General features: G+C 41.4%; 1 protein-coding gene across 4 annotated transcripts in view; it reads left to right on the plus strand.

The window, feature by feature from the left end:
• The first annotated feature begins 247 nt into the window (after window positions 1-247).
• The window catches only part of RFTN1 (raftlin, lipid raft linker 1), a 115,394-nt gene continuing 88,603 nt past the window's right edge, over window positions 248-27,038 (plus strand). The window contains exons 1-2 of one of the 4 annotated variants that reach the window (XM_048838520.2): window positions 248-311; window positions 9,622-9,774. In XM_048838520.2, coding sequence (XP_048694477.1) covers window positions 9,630-9,774 — 145 coding nt within the window. In that variant the 5' untranslated portion in view covers window positions 248-311; window positions 9,622-9,629. Of the gene's footprint in view, window positions 312-1,879; window positions 2,115-9,618; window positions 9,775-27,038 lie in introns of those variants that run through there. The other 3 variants (XM_048838522.2, XM_048838519.2, XM_048838518.2) reach the window with 3 other exon arrangements.

A 27,038-nucleotide genomic window follows, 5' to 3' on the forward strand; every position in this document is an offset into this window, starting at 1 on the left:
GCTACTGGGAAAGCTGTACTTTCACTCCTTGCCCACAGATTTTGTGCTTCTTCCCCATATGCTTTAACACCAGTATCAGAAAAACAGCGTAATTACATGGCCCCCTGATGTGACTGCATGCTGCTTTCTCACACAGTCAGAAAGCCAGACAAGCCATTGAGGGGGGGGGGGAATGATGAGGTACAGAAAGAGGGGGAGAGAGAGGAAAAACACTGCAAATAATAAAAGGAAAACTCCAAGGAAAGAGCGAGAATAAGGAAGGATAGAGGAGAAGAAGAGAAGAAGAAAGAGAAGAGGGACTGAAAGACAAGGTAAAGCTATTGGAAAACGTACACAAAAATGTACGGTAGGTGATTGCTTTATAGTTAAGAATAGGTAAGAAGCATTTTATACGATTGATGTTGTCTTTAATCTTCTGTTTCTCCCTCTACTTTAATCTTTTCTCTATTTTGTGTGTCTTCTTTACCCAATATAATTTAGAATAATATTTTATGTTTACATCTCACACTGTTTTACCGTTAATTAGCCAACTCTGTGGGCTGTGCATTGAGAACTCGTATGTGGTATAAAAGCTGTGCTACTCTCCACTAACAATGGTTATATTCTTTAGCACCTGACAGAAAAGTGATAGGAGGACAGTTCAGTCTGGAGTTGTATGTGTGACTAGAGCTCATGTGTGCACAGCACCAGCCTTAAATACGATTAGTATTCTGCAGTCATGGTCACAATATTGCAGCTTACAGTACTGGTACTGCAGTGTTTTCTATTAATACACAATAGATTTTGTTTTTAATAATGGCAACTGGATTTCTACACTTTACGTACAGTCTCCCCCTCACCTGTTTTAAGCACAATGTGCCTCTAAGAAGCCACAATGAGCATAGCATGGAGGAAGGCTGGTTGCAAAAAGACTTCCATTGACATTAAGGGTCAAAGTGGGGCAGTGTACTTGCAGCAGTGTAGTTGAGGGTAATTTGAGTAAAGAGAGTTTACTGACTTCTCTGGAGGAATATGGAGTTTAGTTCAGGTACGTTTAATCACTTCTTGTTTCACCACTCTTCCACTGGTTGTGTGGCTTGAAGGTGAGGCTAAACTAAATAATGGGAGAAGTTCCAGCCTCAGGCAAGGGAGTTGGGCTTCATCCTGGTAGGAGTAGGGTGGCTAAGGAGAGCGGGATTTGAGTGTGATGAGGAAGCAGCAGTTCTAGAACTCATCAAAGGGAGAAGCATGTGATGGGGGGGTTTCTAGATTGGCCAAGGGGAGCAGGGTTTGGGTGTGATAATAGATGGGTAGTTCTAGACTAGCCAAGGGGAGTGGGGCTTCAGTGTGATGGGGGGCAGTTCTGGACTGGACAAGGGGAGTGGGGTTCAGTGTAATGAGGAGGAGGCAGTTCTAGAGCTGGCCATGGGAAGCAGGGTTTGAATGTGATGGCGGGAGACAATTCTAGAACTAGCCAAGTGGAGCCGGGTTTGGGTATGATGATGGGGCAGTTCTAGACTGGCCAAGGGGAGTGGGGCTTGGGGTGTCATGAGGGGGAGGGCAGTTCTAGAGGGGACCAATGGGTGTGACGATGGGGAGGGCAGTTCTAGAGCAGGGAGCAGGGTTTGGATGTGGTGATGGGGAGGGCAGTTCTAGACTGGCCAAGAGGAGCGGGCTTTGGGTGTGATGAGGGGGAGGGCAGTTCTAGAGCAGGCCAAGGGGAGCGGACGGTGGGTGTGAGGAGCAGAGGCAGTTCTAGGCCGGGGGGGGTGCCTTTCACAGGCGGGGGAGGGCTGGGGGCAGCAGCCCCTCTCCTGCGCCCCGCGGCCCGTGCGCTCTGGCGGGAGGCTGCGGAGCAGCGTGTGCCGCCGAGCTGAGAGGAAGAGGAAGTGCAGCGGCTTCGGCTCGGGCTCTGCGCGGAGCCACCGAGGCGCCTCCCAGTCCCAGAAGCGCTGCCTCCCCCGGGCAGCGGCAGCGCGGCGGTCTACGCTCCCCACCTCTCCAGCGGGGCTGCGCGGCACAAACTTTCTGCCCTGCTATAAGCCGGGCTGCGAGCGGCGGCGGCTCGACCATGTCCCTGCCCGGGCGCTGAGCGGGGGAGGGGCAGCGACCCAGCAGAGACGAGCCCGCTCTAGGTAAGGGATCCGCTACCTCCGCCCGCCGGGCACCTTTCAGCCCCGCCCGGCATCGCCCGTCCCCAGCCCGTGGGGCTACGGCTGGCTCCAAGCCCTGCTCGCCCGGCAGACTTCCCCCAGAGACCCCAGCTGGGTCTCCCGCCGCCCCCAGGGCGTAGGTGCGAGGGCGCGGGGCGCTGCAGTCACCGTCCCAGCCAGCGCCCGGGCTGGGGGAAGCGCTGCCCCGCGCTGCGGCTGGAGTGTGCGCCTGGGCGGGAGGGGAGCCCGCTCTCCCTGGCTGCCGAGCGGGGAGCAGCCCCTCAGGGAAGCGGCGCTCAGGCTTTTCCTGTGCGTCCTCTTGAAGTTTGACAGGGGATCCCCGGGCACCCGCCTCTCCTGAACAGGGAGCTGAGTGATAGGCGGCCGCAAGGGGATAACGGGCTTTTCCTGCGTGTTGTTTTAATGAGCCGCTGGATGCCTTCAGTTCCGCCAGGGCACTTCTGGGGTTGGGGTGGGTTATGAACGGTAGCTGGGCAGAAAAAGCCCAGCTTTGCCTTTGTTTCCTTGTTGTGCGAGGGCCTGATCCAAAGCCAATGAAGACAGCTGGGGTTTCCAGACTTTCATGGGCTTTGGATCAGGCCCCAAATAGCCAAGCGCATGCATTGATTCATCTCTGACAAGCAGCCCGTACATCTTAATGGTGATGTTGGGACTCAACTGGCAGCTCATTCAAAATACTCTTAGCTGAAAATTGACACATTAGTTCATGGCTGCTCTTCTGATTCTTTGATGCTGTGTGTCCTGGATTTCAGGACATTGCAGTTATACCCCTAGGGCTGGTAAGTCAGGTCACAGTTTCCACCTTGGTGGAGATATCGTCTCCAGAACTGAATACACATGATAAGGGCCGAAATGAGGAAGGAATTGGAGATTTTTTTTCCCCATTAGGTAAGCAACACAATGACCAAAACCAGTTTAGGCTACCATGTACATAATCTAAGCTCTGTAGTACAGCTTCACTCTGGCTTCAAGCAGAGGAGGATGCCTGAGGACCAGTGTGGTCATGGCTTGTTAGTCTTTCTGGCTTGAAATTCCTCGGTAAATTAATTGAGACTCAAGAACAGTGACACACTGATGTGATAAGGTTCACAGAGATAATGGATATCAGTGACATTTTGGCAGTGTAGGACAACAGTTATTAAATATGTGTGTACAGGAATGTGTTTATGTGTGAGTGTGAATATGAACTTGGTTAATCTAGAAAATGGGAATGATGTACTTTTTTTTCCCTAGCATTGTTTAATCTGCATCCTTGTAAGAGCTATTAATTTCTCTGCTTGTCATTGGCCCAGTAGCCCCGCATACTCTTGGAAAAGGAGAAGTGTATGGGTTGGGATGGAATGGGAATTGGATGAGCTCATCTGTAATGTTCACAACTTGGCCAAAGGATTTCTGTAGGACTCAGTATGCTCTTCCTATGGCACTCAGAAAAGGGGAAAGCAAATGGATCTAGAGGCTGCTGTATGGCAGTGCAGTGCACCAACTAAGCCACCAAGCTGGATTGATAGATGTGTTTTATCCTACAAAATATTTATTGGGAGTAAACTGTAAATATTCCATTATACTGTAGTTTCCAAACTTTATTTGAAAATTTTAAAGGATATTTTATCTGGTTAAAAGAAACTGCCAGTTGTTCCATTTGGAACCCAATAGTACTCAGTTACCTTTTTTTGACTTAATAGAAAAATAATTAACATTGCTAAGACATAAACGATCTTCAGTTTACAAGGGGAAAATGTTGTTAAGCTTTTTACATCTATTAGTTTCAGTTTTTGACATTAGTAATAAATTATATGAATAATGTATTTTTTCACAATACCTGTGGTCACATTTATGACTTTATTTCAGTCTACCTTCCCTGCATTTTTTTAGAGGAACATTTAACTGGGTCTCATAAATTTGTTACATCAGGCATGGGGTTTTCCACCCCTTGAACATTGGTAATCCCCTGGCCTGAGAATGAAAATGTAGTGCAGAGCAAGTATGTATAAATATTACTAAATATTTATAGCAGCCTTGAGTTGTGCTGCAAAACATAATTAAATAATTTTCTTTTTCAAATAATTTGGAAACATAAATTATATAAACCAGTAGTTCTCAACCATGGGTACATGTACCTCTGGGGGTACACAGAGGTCTTCCGGGGGTACATCAACTCATCAAGATATTTGCCTAGTTTTACAACAGGCTACATAAAAAGCACTAGCAAAGTCAGTACAAACTAAAATTTCACACAGACGATGACTTGTTTATACTTCTCTATATACACTAAAATGTAAGTACAATATTTATATTCCAACTGATTTATTTTATAATTATATGGTAAAAATGACAAAGCAAGCAATTTTTCAGTAATAGTGTGCTGTGACACTTTTGTATTTCTATGTCTCATTTTGTAAGCAAGTATTTTTAAGCGAGGTGAACTTGCGGTTAGCAAGACAAATCAGACTCATGAAAGGGGTACAGTAGTCTGGAATGGTTCAGAGCCACTGACATAAACAACCATTGTCTACCTGTGTGTAACAAAGCTATGTCACCTACTATTCTTGTATATTTATATACAAAGTTATTTGTAAACACACTTATAAAACACATGTAGATAGTTCAAGACAATTTCACTTTTATCATGGGAAGGGAAGTCCTAAAAACTCTTACGAAGTATGTGAGAGATTACAAATTGTAAAAGAAGGATGAATTCAAACACTTTGTGAGAGCTTGGCAGGAGTCAACTGTCCCTTCTGTATGCCCACTTTCAGCACAATGTGCTCCCTGCTCTAGTTGATTGTGTGCCCTATTTCCAAAGTCTGGTGCTGTCCATCATCTTCCCCAGTCTTGGTTCTCTCCCCAGTACTTCTTGCCCCCCTTGTCACTCTTCTGCTTCACATTGAACCACTTTTGTTTAACCGTGGTGGAGGAAGGAATCAGCTTTCAAGCAAGTCCTGTCCTCAGGATTTAGCTTAAAAGCTGAGTGGGTTTGGGGCTGAGAACTTCTTTATGTTTCTTCAGTCAGTGTAGGGAGGAGAGAACTGAAGCCATGCCTAGACTGGCAGTAACTGAGCTAAGCTAAAACTTCTGCACAGCAAAGCTGCTTTTACCAATTCCCTCCCTAAGAGCCATTCTGTAACTGAGTAACATACTCTCAGAGGAGCTTAGATGCTTCCTTCTCCAGTGATGTATTAGGCCAATGGCTGGCCAAAGCACTGAGCAGGGTCAGAACCAAAGCCCTTTTCACTATGGAGTCCATCAGTTGATCCTCTCCAAAATGGGAGGATTAAAATTGTGGGAGCTTTAAAAAAATGTGTGATCCCCTTGATTGCCTAGCAAATCTAAAGCCCTGTACTTATTTTTTAAAAAGCCTTCCAACATCCCTGTAAGGTAGGTAAATATTGTCCCTGTCTTACAGAACGGGAAACTGATGCAGTGGGCAGTTGTGACTTATTCAAAGTCAGGGAGTGGGTCACAGAGAGACCTGTAAATAGAATGAAGTGTCCCGGCTCCTAGCCCTTACAATTGCCACTGAAAACAGTGTCTTCCAAAATGCTGTGAAACAAACTTCCAAGAGATTTTATTTCTTGCAACTGTAAGAACCCATGAATAAGTCTTCACTTCTACTATTTAGCAATCTTCATTAGATTTTGCCATTTAAAAAAATCATTCAAGTAATTTCTAGAAACATGAAGCTGTTGTATTGATAATGAAGATGCATTCTTAATGAAATGCAGTTGTCTGAAAATTTAGAACAGACAAATATTTGCTATTCTCATTTTCATACTAAATGTAATGGGTGGAAAATTATTATTTTTCAACCTTACCATACTAAAAAGTAAATAAGGATCAATAATCAAATTCTTCTTGTTGAATTGTGAATAAGAGCATGTTGTTAGTTGTTGTTTAAAATTAACGATCTCTTAAAAAGATGGCATGATGGAAATTATAGAAAACTTGAAAAACACTCTAAGAAAAATTCTAGTGATTTATAGATTTCCAGGTTTTTTAAAATCTTTTTTTATTACTAAGAATTCTCATGTGAATGCAGGTTCTTTTATTTTTTAAGAGTTTGTCTCTTCTGTCACCCCACTTGAATCATAAACCTCTGTGACATCATAATCGTTTCCATAGCAATTCATTGTGCTGTCACTGTGGAACCTGTTTCTGTTTCTTATTTATTCTTTTAACTCCTGAGAAAAGATCCTGTTTTCATACCCTTACCCCAGGCATTTAAAAATACCTAATTAAAAGAAAGGTGGGGACTTGCTGTCTCAGGGATTAGATATGGGTTATGGCATCTTTCACCATTAGGTCATTAATTGAAGTTAATTGAAAGTTATAGCCATTGCTTAAATAATTATTCAGTGCATCAGAATGAAAATAGTTGGTGGTCTCAATCCAGTCCCAAATGCAAAGGTGTCCACATCTTAAAACTCACCGTTTTCAGCAGAGACACCAACATCTGAATGAGCAGGAAGACGCAAAAGATTGTCCTCTCAGAACAGGATTGAAAAACATTGACAGGGAAGCCTGGGGAAGCTTGTGTTGCTATATCTTTCTGTGGTAATCAGAGACATTAATTCTCTAGGACTGTCAACTCAAGTCAGAAAAAATGCAAAATTGTCTGTAAAATTGAACAAAGTTTTTAGTAATTTCTCACAAGTCATTACAGAGACTTTTTAAGACTTCCTTCTTCACCCCTTACTCACTTGAGGAATCCTATGGATTTCACTGGGACGCCTCACATGAAGAAGGGTTGCAGGCCCTGAACTAGTAATACTAACAACTTACATAGCAATTTTCATCCAGAGTGCTTTATAAACATTTGCATACTTATTAGTGTTGCCAACCCTCCTGGTTTCGCCGGAAGTCTCCTGGAATAAGGCTCTATCTCCTAGAGGTTACTGCAGACAAACCAGAAGTTTTTAGGCACTAAAAGCCTGGCGGCGCAGCGGAGCTAAGGAAGGCTCCCTGCCTGCCCTGCCTCTGTGCTGCTCCTGAAAGCGGCCAGCACGTTCCTGTGGCCCCTGGGGGGAGGGTCAGGGGGCTCAGCACGCTGCCCCTGCCTTGAACACCAACTCCGCAGCTTCCATTTGCCGGGAACTGTGGCCAATGGGAGCTGCGGGGTCAGAGCCTGCAGGCGTGGGCAGCATAGGCCCCCCGACTCCGCCCCTGTCCTGTATCATCCCAACCCCTTCCCCAAAGTCCCTGCCCCAACTCCTCCCCCTCCCTGCCCCATTGGTCTCCTTCCCCAAATCCCCGCCCCGCCTCTTCCTGGAGTGTACTGCATTCCCCCTCTTCCCACCTCCCTCCCAGTGCTTGCCGTCACAAAACAGCTGTTTCATGGTGGGAAGCGCTGGGAGCTAGGGGAAGAAGCGGAGCTGTGGCGCACTCAGGGAAGGAGGCGGAGCGGAGGTGGAGGTGAGCTGGGGCGGGGGGGCAGGTCAGGGAGGTGAGCTGCCAGTGGGTGAAGAGCACCCACCAATTTTTCCCCATGGGTGCTCCAGCCCTGGAGCACCCATGGAGTCGGCACCGATGGTGGGCAGCACGCGGAGCTCCCTGTTGTTCCCCCCCCCCCCGAGGGGCTGCAGGAATGTGTGCTGGCTCCACAGCTCCCATTGGCCAGGAACTGCGGCCAGTGGGAGCTGCGGGGACGGTGCCTGCTGGCAGGGGCCTAGGAGCTGCTGCCAGAGGGATGTTCCAGTTGCGTTTGGGAACCACCCAAGTTAAGTGCTGCCCCCCTCACCCCTTTCCGTACCCCAACCCCATGCCCCAGGTGTGAGACCACACCCAAACTCCCTCCCAGAGCCCGCATCCCCTCCTGCACCCAAACTCTCTCCCAGAGCCCACATCCCACACACCCTCCCACACCCAAACTCCCTCTTAGAGCCCACACCCCTCCTGCACCCCAACCCTCTGCCCCAGGCTTAGAGCCTCCCTCCCACACTTCAAACCCTTCAGCCCCACCCCCCAGTCCAAAGCCTGCACCCCCTCCCGCACCCTAAACCCCCTGCCCCAGCCTGGTGAAAGTGAGTGAGGGTGGGGGAGAGTGAGTGACTGAGGGAAGGGGGCTGGAATTAGTGGGGGGCAGGGCTTTAGAGAAGGGGTGGGACAAGGGTATGGCCTTGGGGAAGGGGCGGGGCAATGGTGTTTGGGTTTGTGCAATTAGACAGTTGGCAATCCTGTACATAGGGATTATCTCATCCACCACTGAAATACAGCCGAATATTGGTTTTCTTTATAAGACTTCTTGCGGCCTTTGGCCCTGATTCAGCAAGGAACTTCAGCATATGCTTAAGGTAGTCCTGTTAAAGTCAGTTGGACTTCTCTCATGCTTAAAGTACGTTATCAAATCAGTACGTTAAAGTACAGGCTGCTTTGTCACATTGTTTTAACATATTGTTTTCTTTGTGCTAGCCATATTACCAAGATCCTTTGTTGTACTGTGAATGGATATAGCTAAAGAAGCAAAGCAAAGGAATTCTTATTTGTAAAAGGAAGCTCAGTCATTACGTAACTCTGTTAAATATTTTTGGCTACCAAACGTTTTTGAAATGTTGACTATCTTCATTGATCGCAGACTGTGCTATCTAAAATAGAAAAAACATTAGCAATGCTTAGCTTTTAATTGACTAAGTAAAATATCTAACTCCAGCTTTATAGAAATGATTTAAAATAATGAAGTTCATGTAATTCTGCCAAAATAAACAGAGAAGCATTATTTTTTCTATAGGGTAAATGGCAAAACACTTAAAGCTTGGCACAACATGTAACACACATTTATGTAACATTTCTCTGGACACTTTCATACTGAAGCAACAAATCTTCTTTTTAGCACATGTTGATTTCTGTTTCCAATTTGTGTTTAGGCTATCATTAGCGTTCAGCCAGCTTTTATTCTATTCTAAAGTTGACTACCTAAGGTAACTTTTATTTCCTGTAGCTTACCCTGAAAAAGATGAGAGGGATGGGATAAATACAAGATTTTTATCTAAAAACCCATAAAAGCTGAAACATCTAGTTTGAGATACATGTTTTTTTCATTTAAATATAGATCTAAGTGATAACTTTTAATATTAGGACAGATCTTGCAGTTGGATAGGTATAACTATATTTTCCTATAGCAGTCGTAGATCTATAATAGAATTGTTGCTTTATATATATATATATATATATATATGTTGACTGCTTAATAACATTATATTGCATTTTATATCATTGTCTTTTACTAAACATGTGTCCTTCAGAGTATATTACAGGTAAATTACATTTTCAGCTTTCAATAAAATAATAGTACACCTGGTAATTTTATCTTTAAAAAAGTGAGTCAGGAGTGATAAATATGCTTGTTTAAAAGGTCTATGGATAGTGTATTTAAAATAAATATAAATCACAGAAACTTTGAGACTGGCATATGAAATTAAAAAATGAGTCCTGTTATTTTTTTCTTTCCCCTTCCCCTACCTCTCTGAATCAGCAGCTGTTGAAATGGGTTGTGGACTAAACAAATTAGAGAAACGTGATGAAAAACGGCCTGGTAATATCTATTCAACTTTGAAGAGGCCCCAGGTAGAAACCAAGATAGATGTTTCCTATGAATATCGTTTCCTGGAGTTCACTACTCTGAATGATGGTAAGTACAAAAGTCTTTTTCTTTTCGCTTATTTTTGATGACACTGAGAAGCCAATCCATTCATAATGCTTTTAACTAGTATGGTACATGTGAGTATTTAGAGTTTTTTAAAAAAGTCTTGTTTAATCTCTTTGGTCTTAAATAACTTTTAAATACATGCAGTCACAATGATCTTGATGATTTTACCACCTTGACAATATCTTACTCAATATTTTTTTCTACCATAGATTTTAAACTAGTGCATAAAATGTAGCTCTTCAGATTTTAGAAGGGATTCCTTATATTGAGTGTATTTGATATGAAAGGATATGTTTAGATTCCTTTACCTTTGCACATTATCCAGATTTCATTTGGTAAAGTGATTCAGAGCTGGAATGTTGGACAGTTTTCCACCGTTTCCCCCTCCCACTGTCACCCTCGATAGCTGTTTTTAGAGGTTAAATTCAGTGTTGTCACTTTGCTGACCTGTCATTCATAACCCTCAGGCTGTGACTAATGCCTGTGGCATTCATATGCTTGGAAAAATGGAAAATGACAGAAGCCCACTTTAAAAAAAAAAAAAACAGCTGAAAGGCACACAGCCTTGTAGTTTCAATATATCTCTTAACTTTGTCCAGCAATGAGCCTCTTCCTTTCAACAGTATGCCAAATATTCCACATCTTAATCCGATGACTGCTCATGAATATTCCATTTATTTTCTCTTTTGTTAACATCAATGAACCTAGAAGATCTTCCAGAAATGCCAGGCTGCAGTCATCCATGCCTTTTGTTATTTCAAGATTAGGCTACTATAGTATATTCTACATTGGGCTATACCTTAAACTTCTTTGGAAACCGAAGTTGGTGCGGAGGGCTGTGGCCCACTTCTTAACATATGACAACTGTGCTTTGGAATCTGCATTGGCTGTCTGTTGGTTTCCAGACAGAGTTTAAAATCATGGTTCTGCCCTATAAAGTGCTAAATGACTAGGGACCTGTCTGTTTGAGAGATCACTTCTTTCCTGGTGCAACTCTGTCAGTGTAGAAGCTCAAGCTGCAAGTCACTTATGTGAGAGCGGGCATTGCTGGCAAGATGTTCTCCTTGAGAGCCTCTTGACTTTAAAACTCACTTTTCATCCAAAATAGCATGAATTGTTTAACCTTTAGGGCATAAGAACATAAGAATGGCCAGGCTGGGTCAGATAAGTGGTCTGTCTAGCCCAGTATCCTGTCTTCTGACAATGGTCAATGCCAGATGCTTCAGAGAGAAGGAACGGAACAGGGCAATTATCACATGATCCATCCCCACCCGTCCAGTACCAGCTTGTGGCAGTCAGATGTTTAGGGACTCCCAGTGCATGGCATTGCATCTGTGATCATCTTGATTAAAAGCTATTGATCGACCTATCCTCCATGCTGCAAAGCCCTTCTGTTTGGCCAGGCATTGGGAGAAAGTTGAAGATTTGGAGGGGGTGGTTGAGTAGGAATGTGAATTTGAGTGAAATGGAGTTTGGGGACGTGGGATAGAGAAATTTTGGCTTTGTGGTCTAGTTTCTTTTGCTGGAGAAGGGATGTTGAATTTTTACAGCTGCTTCTGTCTTAATTGGAATGCGTTTCTAGTTATTTGTCAAGAACATCAAGAGGCTGGGTTAGGCATTCTTTTTATATTTGTGTGTTGAAATTGAAGTAAATAAATACAAAATCAAGTCAAGTAGCTCATTTTGAAATTCTGAGAGCCTTCATGTCTGTACTTTGATTTTCTAAGCAATCTTACTGTGATATATTGCATACTGTGGAGCTAGTGGAAATGAATTAATAGTGGGGACATTTGTTTTATAGTCTTTTCTATGTCACTCATCACCACCATATCTGAGTGCCTCAGAATCTTTACTAGATGTATCTTCCTAACTAGGGCTTAAATTCTCCCCAAGTATTTTCTGGAGCCCTGGGGCTCGGGGTTTCAGCCTAGTGGGGTGCACCAGCGGGGTGGCTCTGACTGAATTTAAGCCCTGCTCCTAACACTCTGAGGTTTGGAGATGTTGTTATCCTCACTTTACGGATGGGGAACTGAGGCACAGAATGATGGTGTGATTTGCAAATAGCCACACAAGAACTCTGTAACAGAACCCAGATTTCCTGCGTCCAGGTTAAGTGTCTTAGCCACAAAACCATCCATCCTCCCACACTTGGTCCCTTGGTTAGCAGGTTCACATGCTAGGTCTTGTGTGCAAAAGTCCTGAAACAGGAGATATACAAGAATGTCCATGGGTCTGTCTGCAGGATCAGTCCCTTTATAAACACACTGCTGCAAAGCCTGTATTCAAAAGAGGATGTCAGAAATTGATTTAGTTTTGCATATTGTTTAACTGATTCTTTTCTTGTGTGTGTTTGTATGGTAAGGAATTCCTTAGTGTAACAGATAGCATCTTTATAGTAAAAGAGAGCAGAATAAAAAAAAAAAAGCAAAGAGATAAAGGTTAGAAAAGGAGAACTTTTGAGTTACATCCATCCCCACTTCTTTTTCTGTATTGTCTTCTTAAGATTATATTCCCAGTTCTTTACTCGTAGTGTGCAAATTAAAGTACACGCATATGTCTTTGCAGAACTGGGGTCTTAGATTAGGTCCATTCTCTGAATAGATTATATCTTTGTATATATCTTTAAAATATGTGACACACTGTTGGACATGAGACAAGTAACTTTTTTGGTGTTCAATTATATTGTTCAAACAACAGTTGTTTCAGATTTATTGAAGTCAGTGTGTTTTTTTTTAATCAAAACACACCATTATGGTATAGATGAGCCTTTTATGAGGTCATATTTTATGTTGTAAAATCAAAAGTTAAGTGAACATTTACTATTGAAATATACTTAAATTAGTATCATATTTCAGTTATTGTCTCAACAAGGTACTTAGTTTAACTGATCACAATCTCACTGGGGGGAATCTAATTGTATTCATAGCTGGGTTTTGGACACCTCATGCACTGAAAAAGATGCAAGTTTTCATCGACAAATTTCTATTTTCTGCAGGATATCACATTTGCTATTTACTTCATTGATTACCTTCCCTTTCTAGCAGTGATTTTGATATTACATTAAACAGTTGCTTGTGCCTGGTCTCTGCCTTCTGTTTCCTTTCACAATTCATTTTAAAAATTGTATTAGAGTATGTGGCTGTACATTTTAAAAAATACTGCATTTGCAGGTGTTTTTATTTGATTTAAGACTGGTAAAAGCAATTTTTTTCCCTTTTGAAGTTATTTAATTACCTCCTTTCATTTTGTAAGCAGAGGTGTCTAAAGGAAATCAGTATTCTAGTTTTGTATTTCCACTTGACCAGGTAGGTTACCACCATTTTGTTCCTGAGAGTGATTAAATGAAGTTAGCATGGTAAAATATTATTAGTTCAGAGATCTTTGCGCATTGGCTACAATGAGATCATGCACCATATATAAAACACAGATAAATTATAAAGGAACTTACTTCTCATAAACTTACTTTCTCATATTTATCTGGCTTCCTAGCAGATAAATATGGAAAGATGAAATCCACAGATTGAGAGCAGTAAGATGGGAAGGAGAAGGGGATGATGGATTACTTGTCTGAAAATTTTTATCACTCATATATCTGAATTTAAATGTTGTATTGCTCTAGGCACTGATCCTGCAAACACTTACATGTGGCCTCAACTTTGTTCATGCATATGCTCACACTGATTTCAATTGGACTACATACATGTGCAAAATTAAGCACATATGTTTGCAGGATAAGGGCGTTACTCCCTCTCCAGTAATAGAATCACAATAAAATATGAAAGCAAATATTCTACTTTTTGTCTTCTGATAAGCGCATCAGCATTTCCTCAAATGAATTACAGCTGCTCAAAGCAATCTGCAGTAAAATTGCTCGCTACTATAGGTCAAAGCAAAACCCAATTATCAGACTACAGCAATGCATAAAATGTTTTCTCCAAGGCATAGAAACCATTTTTATATGTAATATGACATAAAAAGAACATTAAACATGTTAGTGTTATATGCTGCAGATTTATTGCATTTATTAAAAATAATTGGTATAATTGGTAGGTAGAACTTCAGATTTCTTTACCCTGTTTGGCTTTTAACTAAAGTTTAATAGCTTGGGAAAGTATATCAACTACATTCTAGTTTTTAAATAGAAACTTGCTTCTCATACTTTTTGTGTATACAGCTACAGTATGATAGACTCAAAAAATTGTTTTTTTAGGTAGTTTCTTGTTTGCAGCCTCATACCTCTTGACAAGGTATATTTTACTGATGATATATGCTAAGTATTCCAACAGCATGTGTCTCAGATGATTTAATCATTTTGCCTTCTCTTGTAAAACAAAATGTTAAATAATACTTTTCATGCAAGGATCTCCAAACACCTTATAAACATCAATTAATCTCAACATCCTAATGAGGTAGAGAAAGATTAATCTCATGTAACAGATGAGGAAACTGAGGCATATAGAACTTGAGTGCCTTATCTAAAGTTATATGTGAGGCAGAGCTAGGAATAGAATCCTAACCTGATACCGAGTCCTGTATTTTACCTACCTGGCCATGGTCTTGCCCAAATGCATGTTCATCAATAGATCTAAAGTAAGGAGTAGGTCAGACTGGCTTTATTACTCAGTATGCTACAAAATTTCTGTACTGAGGTCTTATTAATAACATGCAAATGCCCTGAAATTTTTAAAATAGCCATCAGTCTTGCCTGTGCACTCAAGACCAAACTGCTCTGGGGAAATGCCATGTTGTAATAGGATCAGCAACAGGGTAGTTTTTTGTACGGTAGATGAAAACCTGGCTATGATTTGGTGATTTCTTGTGAACCTAACAATTGCTCATAAAGGACACGTGTAAATATGCAGTTTATGAATATACACTTATGGTGTATGTAAACTTATGGCGTATGTATTAGAGATCAGTGTTTCGATGCCTTGCAAAGCACTTGGACTGTGGAGAGCTTTCTGGTCACATAGGTCTAAGTCTTCTCCTGGTTTCTATCTGCTAAATCAAGGAATTGGTTTTATCAGCTGTCAAGTGCAAAGGCTTTGTTTGTGATTGAATGGCGAAAATTTCTCAACAGCTACAAGCCAGAAGGGCCTGATCCTTTTTCTATTCAAATTAGTGGCAAGATTTCCACTGATTTAAATTGGAGTAGAATCAGGCCCCAGAGTTGCTTGTAATTTGTTATGGATTAAATAATGAAACCATAATGGCTTTATGATGGTGCTGGGGTAAGTGGGAAGGAACCCTGAGGTAAAATTTTAGGGGGGTTTTCCATAATTTTTAACTGCATATTTAGAGAAAATATCCCTTAACTTGTCAAGTAACAGACACCATAAAAATATATGCAACACTTACTTTAATGGAGAAGTTCTGAATAGTTTACTTTGAGAACAACAGTTGATCTTTGACTGGAAATTTGTGCAACTGTAGCATGATGGATGGAAGGTTAAAATCTATTAATATTGAGTGGTGACAGCCTCCCTGCTGAGAGAAAACAGGAAATCTTGGTGTCACCTAGCTCTTGACTAAGAAGTCACTTTTCTTAATCGTACTGAAAGAAAACCCTGGAGGAAATATAACTCATTTCTTTTTAGTTTGCATTGTAAGCCCACCAACTACAGGGGAAGTAAAAACCTCTCCATGAGAAAAACAACTTGTACCGTTAGCAGTTACACATGACAGGCCCATGAGGAAAAAGCATAATTGCTTTTGAGTGTGTGGGTGAACAGTTTAGTCTTGAATCATAGGCTGCATGTGGTTTGGTGTCATCATGCTGACACCAGACCTTGTTACTATAACAGAAAGGCATAGGATCAAAATAATCCTACCTGTAACAATCTACATACAGCCACAGTCAAGCAACTAGAGATACAGGAATAGTAAGCAAAAAAGATTTTTTTTTTACTCCATGGACAAATAAGGAACTCCACCATTTTAGTAATAAAAAGGAAGTATTTAAGTGACTCTGCAGTCATTCTGGAAAACTTCCTGTTGACTTCTCTGAGAGTTCTGCTTGTGTAAGTGTAACCCACATACCTCCTGTGTGGTGGTCTGTCCCATCTAGTGGCACTGAGACGAGAGAGGGGGAGAGGGAGAGTGTGTGTGTGTTAAATGAGTCTGCTCTACAGCCAGTTGGCTTTTAGCTCATGCTGTAGAGGCTCATGCACTAAGCTCCAGAGATCCCCAGTTTGATCCTGTGCGACGATGACCGGGGGTCTGTCGGCATTACATAAGGACCACAGCATTGGGTACATAGGCAGTTGCAGTGTTATGGTCAAAAGTAAAATGGCTTCTCCAATGCAATACAAGACATCTATGGTTTCAAATCTTGTCTTCCTCTGATGTGTGTAGTTTTGAGATAACCCCCCCTCCCAAAGTTATTGAGCAGCATAAAGCCTGTTTTGAACCCACAAATGGAAGAAGTGACATTAAATTACAACAAAAACTGAAACATAAGATGAGAATTGTCTTTAGCTAATTTAAATGTTGCTGCCATCTCCCATTGTGCTTAGAAATTGCAATATAGTCACTTATGGGCCTGATTCTGCAAATTAGTGGGATTTTTGCCTGAGTAAAGAGTATAGGATTGGGCACCATAGTTTATATTAAGAAGACCAGATTATATATATAATGTTTAATGGTCATACTTAGTCTGAAGTGTTAACTCCACATTTGATTTAATAGAGATATTAATTTTTCAGGCTTTTTTATTATTACTTGTTTTTTCTTCCCTTTTAGATATTTTAGGTTATTAGATAATTAGATATTGGAATGTATTTAGAAAGTCTGAGAAATGTACATGAAAAGTCTGATATAACTCTGTAAATCAAGTGTTTTGACATATTTGCTATTTATTAAGATATTGACTAAATAAAAGTGAATGAAGTTACTGAGTCTTGTGATATTTGATTTGATTTTGTGTTAAATTCTCATGATCTACCAGTTGTGGGCACTAAACTTGCAAAATGTGGGTTCAATTCAAGATGGCCATCACTTCCGTTACTTTGAATGGGACTGCAACCACTAGGTTTGCCAGGTATCTGGTTTTCGACTGGAATGCCTGGTTGAAAAGGGACCCTGGTGGCTCCGGTCAGGTCCGCCTACCAGGCCTTAAAAGTTCAGTCGATGGTGCTGCAGGGCTAAGGCAGGCTAATCCCTACCTGTCCTGGAACCGCACTACACCCCGGAAGCAGGTCTGGCTCCTAGGCGGGTGGGCCACAGGGTTCCATGCGCTGCCCCCGCCCCGGCTCTGCACTCCAATTGGCTGGGAACCATGGCCAATGGGAGGTGGCGGGGCGGTGCCTGTGGGCGAGAGCAACGTGTGAAGCCTCCTGGCCCCCACAACTCGGAGCCGGACCTGCTACTGACCCATCCAGGGTGCAGCGCAGTGCGGAGCCAGGACAGGTAGGGACTAGCCTGCTTTAGTGCCGCTGACTGGGAACCACTCTAGGGAAACCCGTGCCCCAACCCTGAGCCCCAGCCCTGAGCCCCCCCAAACCCAGAGCCCCCTCCTATACCCCAAACCTCTCATCCCTGGCCCCACCCCACAGCCTGCACCCCCAGCAGGAGTCCTAACCCACCCCACACCCAAACCCCATGCCCCAGCCCAGAGCCCCCTCCCACACCCTGAACCCCTCATCCCCAGCCCCACCCCAGCCTAGAACCCATACTCCTTCCTACACCCCAACCCCCTGCCTCAAGCCACACCTCCTCCCACACTCCAAATCCCTCAGCCCCACCCCCCATCTTGGAGCCCCCTCCTGCACCCCAAAACCCTCATACCCAGCTGCCCCAGAGCCCACACCCCCAATCAGAGCCCTCATCCCCCCTGCACCCTAACCCCCTGCCCAGTGAAAGTGATGGAGGGAGAGTGAGCCACTGAGGGAGGGGAAATGTAGTGAGCGGGGGCAGGACCTCAGGGAAGGGGTTGGGGCAAGAAGTGGGCCTTGGGAAAGGGAAGGGGCTATCGTGTTTGGTTTTGTGTGATTAGGAAGTTGGCAACCCTAGCAACCACAGGCTGCCTTCGGTCAAGACGGTCACCATTTCCCTACAACATTGGCATGGGGAAGCGAGGCTGCCCTCGTAATAATAATCGCCATTGCCTATTGCTTCCAGTGGGACTGCGACCTAGCTGCACACCAGGAAGCTACTTGCCTCCTGGGTTTTGTGGTTAGGAGAGTGTATGGGGAAAGTGTGTGGAGACAGGAGAATATAATGGTAGAACAGAAACTGTTGGAAGAACAGGGAAATGTTGAGCGCAGGAGGACACTGAAGGAGCGACAGGAGTCGGGGGTGCTATAGATGGAGGCACAATAATGTGGCCACATGAATGTAGGGGACAGATAGGAGACAGTAGGGCATAGGGGATAGCAGGGAGAATGTGAGCGAGGCAGAGAAGGAGGAGAGGAGTAGGCAGTGCTGTGGCTTGGTATTAAGCAGACTAAGCAACTGTTTAGGGCCCTGAGCAGCTCAAGGGGGCCCCTTATTCACTTTTATAGTATGTGTTGTGTGGGCCCCCCTAATATTTCTGCTTAGGGCCCCCAATGGGCTAGTACCTCCTCAGGGAGCGGGCAACAAGGTAGTGATGACCATTCAGCGAGAATGGCAGCTACCCTCCTACAAGAGATAAGGCGAGGTTAAGTAGAGTTCTGCTCTGGACTATTAACAGTGTGGTGCGTGGTCTTGTTTGTGCATTCAAGGTTGAATTTTGAACTGAAATGATCACTCCAAAAATTAGAGGTATATGGCTCAAAAATCAGGACGGACCAAAAACCCCTGCAATGTATTATTTTTTAAAAATCTTATCATTTTTAAGTTGCTCTGATGAATTTTTTGGGGAAGGAGGAGTTGATTTATGGCTTATGAATGTTTGAAGTTTGCAGTGGAGAGTAAAAAGGAATTGCAGCACATGCTCCAGGGAAAATATTTTACTAGGAGGGATTAAATATAATTGTTTTCTATTTTTAATGCATAATGTGTACAAAACATATGGGCTTTCTTGAATTCTCTAATAAGGTTGTCAGTTTTCTTCTCCAGTTAGTATGTACTGACACTAAAGCCTCATTCCAAAATGGGACGCTCTAGTGCAAAACCCTTTGCCCACATGGAGTCTCAATGGCTCATAGGAGTCCATTATTTCAGATCTCATTTCATGAGTGGAGACCAAATGAAGAGATCATTGCCTGAAATGGGTAGTTGTCTCATTTGTCCTTACAATGGTTTAGCTCATCCACACAGCAACGCCTTTGACAACCACTTTGGCATGTTCACATGCAGTCATGCTTACACAAGTGCACTCTGGGAAATGTGAGGCACTCTAGTGTGGGGTAAGGATAAAAAGACCAGTTGAACCAGTAGAGCTGCAGTATTCGTAGTTTTCCAGCTACATGGTGGAGAAATCTGTTGAAAACTGTACAGATTCAGCTGGATCTAAGGCCCTCCTAGCCATCACAGCCAACTGGTATGACCAGCTTTTGTAAAATGTTGAGCATGGCTGTCGTGTTTAGAAGTAAGGTACTGTACTGAAGCTGCAAGCTCAAGGCATTCCAACCAGTAGTTTGTAGAACCTCTCTCCCTAGTATAAACAGGCTTTTCTTTATCGTTAAAATAAATAAATAAAAAATTTAGAAATGCACATATCAGCTGTAGATTTTTCTTGAAAGAAACACATTCTTCAAGGGAGAAAAATTCTCATTAAGTCTTTGCTATGAACTACAGCTCTTGATCAATGCACTAAAGACAAGCGTGACAGTCATCAGGTGCGTTAAAAATGGCAGAAATTCTACCCATCTCTCTTAAACAGTCATTGCATAAAGGAATTCATCTCAATTCTGAAAATACAGATCCTTTACATGGTATGTGGTACATAAAAAATTCAAAGCATCAAGGACATGAGGAGTCCTAAAGATGCCATGTGTTTTGAAATGAAATGATAAAAGCCTTAATCTGAAAGGGAATGAGGTATGAGGTTTACAAATTAAATAGAAAGAGTTTTGAAAAAGTTAGAGATGAGTCAAGAAATGGTTACTCATGAAATATAAATAAACATCAGTCTGCTGTTGTTATTCTTTGGTTGCTAAGCCCTATATTGGTTCTCTTTTATTTAAACAATTGTTTCCTGAATTTCTGAACAACTGACACAAGAATTGACAAATGGTGCTAAATTGCATGGGTTAATTCACCACCACTTATTGTACAATTTATTAAAAAGCAAAAAATTAGCATCTACTTATATCAAACAACACAAAACAAAAGAACGAAAAGAGAGACCGACAGAATAAATGGTCTTTTGTTAAGTTATTGTTGTGTAAAGTTTGGAACTGTGTCAGAATCTTTTTTGTTTTGTTTTTGTTATTTATTTACTTAGGAATGCTAAGCTCAGATGCAGCATCTGTCTTTCTCTGTGGTCCTTCTTCTATCCGATTTTTTTCCAGCTGGGTTGACTGCCTTGATGAAGCCTTTCAAATGATCAAATAGATAAAATTGTATATATTCTGCAGGATTATTTTCATTGTTCTTCACCACATGTGCACTGAATAAAATACTTTATAATTGTCAGACTTTTTGTTATCAAGCTGCACCCTTAGAATATTTGTCAGGTTTTTGTTTTAGTAAATTTTGGGGAGGAGAAATTATCTGCTCAGCAGCTGATATTTCCAGGAAAAGCCTTTCCAAAACCAGTGGTAGAAGCTCAAGCTACCTTTCCTTTGAGTTTGGTTAATTGCTCATAGGGCATTATTCAGAAGTCCTAACCATGTAGGAAGATTTCTCTACTTAGGAAATTCCATTATTGGGCAATGGAGACCTAATACTACTTAGAATTTGGTAGCTTTATATACACATTGGGAGCAATTCTCCATTCCAGCTGATATTCACTCAGCACAGGAATGGAGAGGAGAGGAAGAAAGGTGGCTTTTAAGCCACCTCTGCACTCTCTGGTTTGTGAGACCTTGCTGAGATGCTTTTTGGCCCCCAGTGGAACTCAGAGCAGCTTTACGGCTGCTTTTAACTTGTGCCTGGGTTTCCTGTGACCTGCTAAGGATTGTGAACAGCCAAGGCTAACCAGAGCACTGTTTCACTCCTGCCATGCATTCCATGCCGGATGCTGCTATTAGGTTGTTGCATTGCTTCTGCCACTGGTTCAGGAGACCCCTGTTGCTGGGGTATCCTGCTGCCTTTAAAGCCCCTTTAACCTGTTCATTGGAGGGAACTGAGAATCTGACCTTTTTTTTTTTTTTTTAAAAAGATGATATGCAGGAGGTGGGATTATAAAACTAATTTCAATGCCACTGATTGTCGTAAAGGATGGTAAGAGCCTGAACATTTCAGGGGGTGAGGAAGAGGTTTATATTTTGTTAAGATGGACAGCATGATGCTTCATGTTTACCATCTTCATAGTGCAGTAGAATCCTACCCCACTGTTAGATGGGACATCTGTTATGTCTTTATTGTGTGCATTTATTACTTTCGGATAAGATTATTATACCTCCAGTAACTGATTCTTTGGCAGCTTTGAAAGCAAGATGTTTCTGGTACTTGCATTTTTATTTCCACCAAGTATTTTTACATGTTGCACTGTTTTTGAAAGGATCATGTGGACTCTTGACTGTACAAAGCAATGATGTTAAACTTCTGTTTTCTCATCAGATATTTTTGGGGGAATGCTCTATTATTCTTAGCAGGCATTATTATTAAAAATAGTCCAGATCTCTGTTTTTGATCTGTCAGCACTGGCCTCTTGTTTGTTTTTGCAGTTCAGTTCTATTCTCTGGTGCTGGAGTTTGTTACCATGCTCCTATGACCCATATTTAGGGTTTACGAGGTGGTTTTCCAATAGACTTGCAAACTACCAATATAACTCTGTGAGAATTATTCACATACAAATGAAACTGGCCACATTTTTGTGCAGAAGGGGAGTAGAAGTTCAACTGCTGGAGGGCAACAGCAAGGTTTGAGTTAAAGAAAAAAGAAAAGCAATTTTTTTGGCAACAGAAATTTATTTTTCCTTAATGAATCCATCACCCGTACTCTGGCTGGCGTGCTTAAAAACAAAACAAAATGGTACGCTTGGGAAGTGTTTTGCTAATATTTAAGTGCCTTTTCCACTATTCTTTGGCTTCCTAACAGGTTCTCCTGCTTACTTTGATGTGATGTGGTGCGTTGGTGGTGACATATCTCTCTCAGCTGCCAATGCTGAGCCACGGCCTCTGCCCTGATTGCCATTTTCAGTGTACTATGAAAACCTTTTGCCTGATAAATGTGCTGCTAAAGATAAAGGGCAAAATCCTGGAGACCTTTCTGTAGGAGTTTTGCATGAATTAGAGGTGCAGACTTTGACTCAAAGGATTTTAGTTGTGTAGTAAGCTTTATTTTTTTTTTAAGTAACAATTTGTGGAGAAAGTGCTGTATAAAATAGTAGTAGGCATCATAAAGGCTTTGTTGGTTTCAACATACCATAAGTAATTTACTAATAAGTTACATAATATCTTTAACAAACCTCCAGTCTAAAAAGGGTAGGCACATCTAGGGTTGCCAATTTTTGGTTGGATGCATTCCTGGAGGTTTCATCACATGACATCTTTAATTAAATTCCTGGAGACTCCAGGACAATCCTGGAGGTTGGCAACCGTAGCACATCCAGTAACGTGTTTCTGATGTGGCTACTGTTCATTATGGATGTAGCCTACCCCTGCCACGATTCTAAAGGAAATAATTACCTAGTTTTAGTCCTAAATGTGTTGAATCTATTCTTTCTCCTCTAGCTTGATGTTTTCTGGAATTAATTTATTTGAGTTTGTGCTGCCATCATAAAAATCCTGGGCTGAGTTTCTCTCTCTACTTTTACATCCAAGCCTAACAGAAGCTGCTGAGGGAGTGGCATGGTAGGAATCATTACCTCTGTATGTTTTCACCTGTCCCTGCACAGGCCTACCTCTGTGTGACTACAGCCTGGGAGTCAGTCAGGGCTCCATGAGGATTTGTAGATTGAAGGAGCTGGATGAGGGGAGCAGCCATTTCATGACAAGTTTTCCTGCAAATATCTGATCAGCATTAACTCCCATTGGGTCAATTCCTCCTGTGCTGCTAGTAGCTACAGAGAAGACTACAATTAGCAGCTAACTGCTGGGGTTAGGAGGCAATCATAGCCACTGTGTGAAGATAGTGGGCCTCTGCAGGCCAAGATCAGCTGGGAGAGTGGAAGTAAACACCTGCACCTCTGACACAACAATAAGAAGGAAACTCCAGGATGAAACTCACACCCTGTCCCAACATGGGTGTTCCTACATATGGAAGAATACACCCATTAATAATACAGCTAGTCAGAAAAAAGGATGGGGATAAAGGGGAAATTGCAAACAAAAAAACATTTTTTTTGAGAAACTTCATTTGTTTTTCATCACAACTTTCCAACCAGCTGGAATTACTATAAAAAAAAATCTAACGTATGTTTCATCTTTTCATGCTGTTTTGTTCACTTATTTTGCATTTCACTCTATGTGGAAAATTGCATGAAACTAGATAGGGCCATTTCACTTTTGTTTATAATCTACACTGTATTCTGGTTCACATGTACAAGGCCATGGTATTGTTTGTGTTCACATCACTGCAAGGGAATGCTTTTTAAAAAACAAAACACTGCCAACCTTAGTTTTCTCTGAATGTAATCCCCTCTCGCTATGAACATGTTCATATTACATGTCATCATAGGGTGCCCAGATGTCCTGATTTTATAGGGACAGTCATGATATTTGGGGCTTTTTCTTACATAAGTGCCAATTACCCCTCACCCCGTCCAGATTTTTCACACTTGTTATCTGGTCGCCCTATGTCATCAAGACCCAACCCATCCCCTCTCCCTTTTGTAAACAAAACCTAATTTGGGTGGCAAAGTCCAGTTTACAGTGCCTTTAAATAAAACTGGGTTCTTAGTTGTACAATGCAGAATGCATGCTCTGTCTAAATACTGCTGACTGCATAACTTATGAGTATTTAATATCTCTACTAAAGCTGAAACAGGGCAATTTACTTTTATGAGAAATCGTACAAGATTGCCCTAATAAAAGAATTTTGATTTGAAAGCACATCAGAAAATTATACTTTGAATAAAATGTTTTCAATCAAATGAAAAATGTGAATAAAGCTTGAAATAAAGAGAAGAAAGTTATCTAAAAATTGAAATATTTTAAATCAAGTAAAATAAAAAGATGAACATGACTGCTGTGCCTTATTTGATCTAATTAAAGTACTAAGTGGTTGGTAAGTATCATTGCCTATGCAGAAGAAAGAATGTTATAAATAGAGGCAATTGAAAAACAAGAACATTTGAAACAGGGACATGAATTGGTAGTAGTAATAGGATTGGATAAAAAAATCTAAATTAAAAAATACCCTAAACTTAGCGCACAGTACCAGTATCATCCTAAATAATTTTCTAAATTGCACTGAAGATAACAACAAAAACAGAAGGGAAAATGTGTACGAAACTGTGTAGATTTAATGTAAAAGGAAACATAAACCGGCAGGTAACATTTGTATGAAACCCTCAAACATTTATACAGTCATTTGTCCCTTTTTCTCTATGTTGCACCTTGCAGTACGTATAAAATATATAGGCATAATATGCCAAGAGGATTGTGGTTTCCCTGGAGGCTACCAATCCTCTGTTGCACGAGTTGGCTTGTGGAACAAAGACTATGTTGATAAATGCAAAGGTCTTTTCCAAGGGCGAGTGGATGTGCTGTTGAAGAATTTAGATCTTTATACTGGAGCCTGCATTAATTTAATGCATAGGCCAAGCGTTGTCCTCAATTTTCATTTTAAGTGTACCATGAAAACTGTAACACCAATAAATGTACTTTCTAAAGATAAAGGCTCAAATCCTGTTTACTCAATCAAAACTGCTGTTGACTTCACTCTCTGTCTTCCCCTTTTTCATGAATTATTTGAAATTCTCTTGTTACCTTTTGGAAACCATCCCTGAAGCTTCAGTGAGATTTCTGTGTATTAATTATCTTGTGAATATGGAAAAGCCTCATAATATAATGCATATAACCTACTTTGTTCCTCTATGCTTGATTAAGAAAAAACAATAATTCCAAAATTATTCTCTGTTGGTTTGGATGAAAATTTGTAGGCTGATGCAGTGTTCTTTGTACCTTTTTAATTCCTCACAGTTACCAGATAGCAAATTTTAATGACAATAGGGTTCAGTGATAATACATAAGAGGCTCTCAAAAATTGTACATTTCCTTTTTGAGGAGATTATTTCTCATTTACTGTAGAATGCAATAAAATGAACAAAGTTTGTATAGCTTGCTATTTATTTAAAGCTATAGTATGTGTATACTTGGTACAAATATGCTCGTGATATTGTAAACATCTGTCTTGGGCCAAACTTGGTTAATTTAGATTGGCAAAGATTCTCAGTTTGTTTCTCTATTGTTTCACTAGCAGTAGAATGTGGAGTAAAAACTTGCCAGGTACATGGAAAGCATATCAAAAGGAGCCAGAAAAAAAAGTGTGTGAAATGCCCATATGAAAAGAAGTGCATATTAAAAAGAACAGAAAAGTTTCACAGAGTGTATAGTTAGCCTCTGAAACTCATTGCCATAAATTGTTATTGAGGCAAAGATCTTAGAAAGATTAAAAATGATTGCATAAGAATATAATAATAAATGAATGGTAAGTACATGAACAAGAGCATTCACAGATACATTAGCAAGAGAATATGAAATAATAAGGTGTATCAACCCTCGCATGTCAAGCTACCACAAATTACCTGATTTTGGAAGAAACTTCTCCAGATGGTAAGTTATTTCATAATTGTTGGGTTTCTTGAATCTTACTTTAAAGCACATGTAATGTCCACTGGCTATGACAGGATGTGACTGGTTGAATTACTGGTGTGAGCCAATATGACAATTCCTAGATTCCTTTCTAAAGATGTTGAAATCTTGAAATGAATGCGGTATATTGGTTGAAGCTGGGCCTAAGTAGCTTTAAATAACATGACCAGCACTCACCCCATAACTCAGCCACTTACCCACTTTCTCCAGTTTGTGGCTCACATTTGTACATGGATGGAATGTTATAATTTTGAACAATTTTTTCAATTTAAGCATAATTAGACTTTAGCATGTGGCATGTAAATTATCTTTCTGCCTCCACATGTCTCGTTCTGTAGTCCTTATGTGAGGAGAAACTCCCTATCAACTTGGGCAATGGCAGCAAATCATCCGCTCCTGCATTGCTGTTATGTGGGAAGGGACATAATCACAAAGTTCTCTTCACAGAGCTCCCTATGAATTCTACCATTGGAAGGATGAGGTTGGGCTCTTCCTACCTTCAGGGCCACCTGAGCCGAAGTGCTATGCTCCTGCACCTGGTGTGGGCCTTCCCCATTCTTCCAAGTTCATGGGTCATAAAGGTTAAATGCAATTCAGTATGGGCAGAAGATGTGGAAGCAACAGCTTTTTCAGTAGTGGAAATGACTGAAGTAATCGTATCCCCTGTTTCCCATGATGAGTCCAAAGAAGTTCGATTTACTATTCATTGTTGGAGGCAGTTTCATGATAGAATGCTGTACACAGGGTAGAGTGTGCATAAAATAACCCCACTAATTTTTTTCCCCTCAAGCCTGTTGTTCTTTCCCCTTTTGTTTCTCCCTTATCCCTACTCTGGTCGGTTAGACTTGCCTCCACTTTGCACTCCTTCTTTCTCTGTGCCCCTGCCAATGTCAGATGAAGGTGTGAGTCATACTAGCATAATTAGTGGGGCATGTAGATTGAACAGAAGCTGTCTGACAGGCTGTGGATAGTTGCAGGAGGAGCATCAGATGAATTCCTTAGTTTCTCTTAAAAAAACTAAAACAAGCCCAGCCAGTGTGCAGTCTCACATGTTTTAATATTCTTTGGAGAAGCTGCTATGTCCCCTATAAACTCATCCTGCTGGACAGAGACTGTAAGAACAGGAGCTAGGGAGAGAAAATCACTTATGCAGAAATTATACAATTTCTGATGTGGTACTTTACTGTCTTATCAAATTAAATTTTGATGGGTAATCGGAACACTTTCTAGATTGACTAATAATGATATCTCTGTTATTTCCTGGAGGTAACAGAAGAATAAATATATATTTATTTTTAAAAGTGTCCTTTATGCTCAGTTCTTGCCTTCCTGAGATACTACGATTTTGTGTTTGAATGTGTTGTTTAAATTTAACATTTATTAGATATTGTCATAAAA

Source organism: Caretta caretta, chromosome 2 (genome assembly GCF_965140235.1).
Source record: "Caretta caretta isolate rCarCar2 chromosome 2, rCarCar1.hap1, whole genome shotgun sequence".
Classification (NCBI taxonomy): Eukaryota; Metazoa; Chordata; order Testudines; family Cheloniidae; genus Caretta; species Caretta caretta.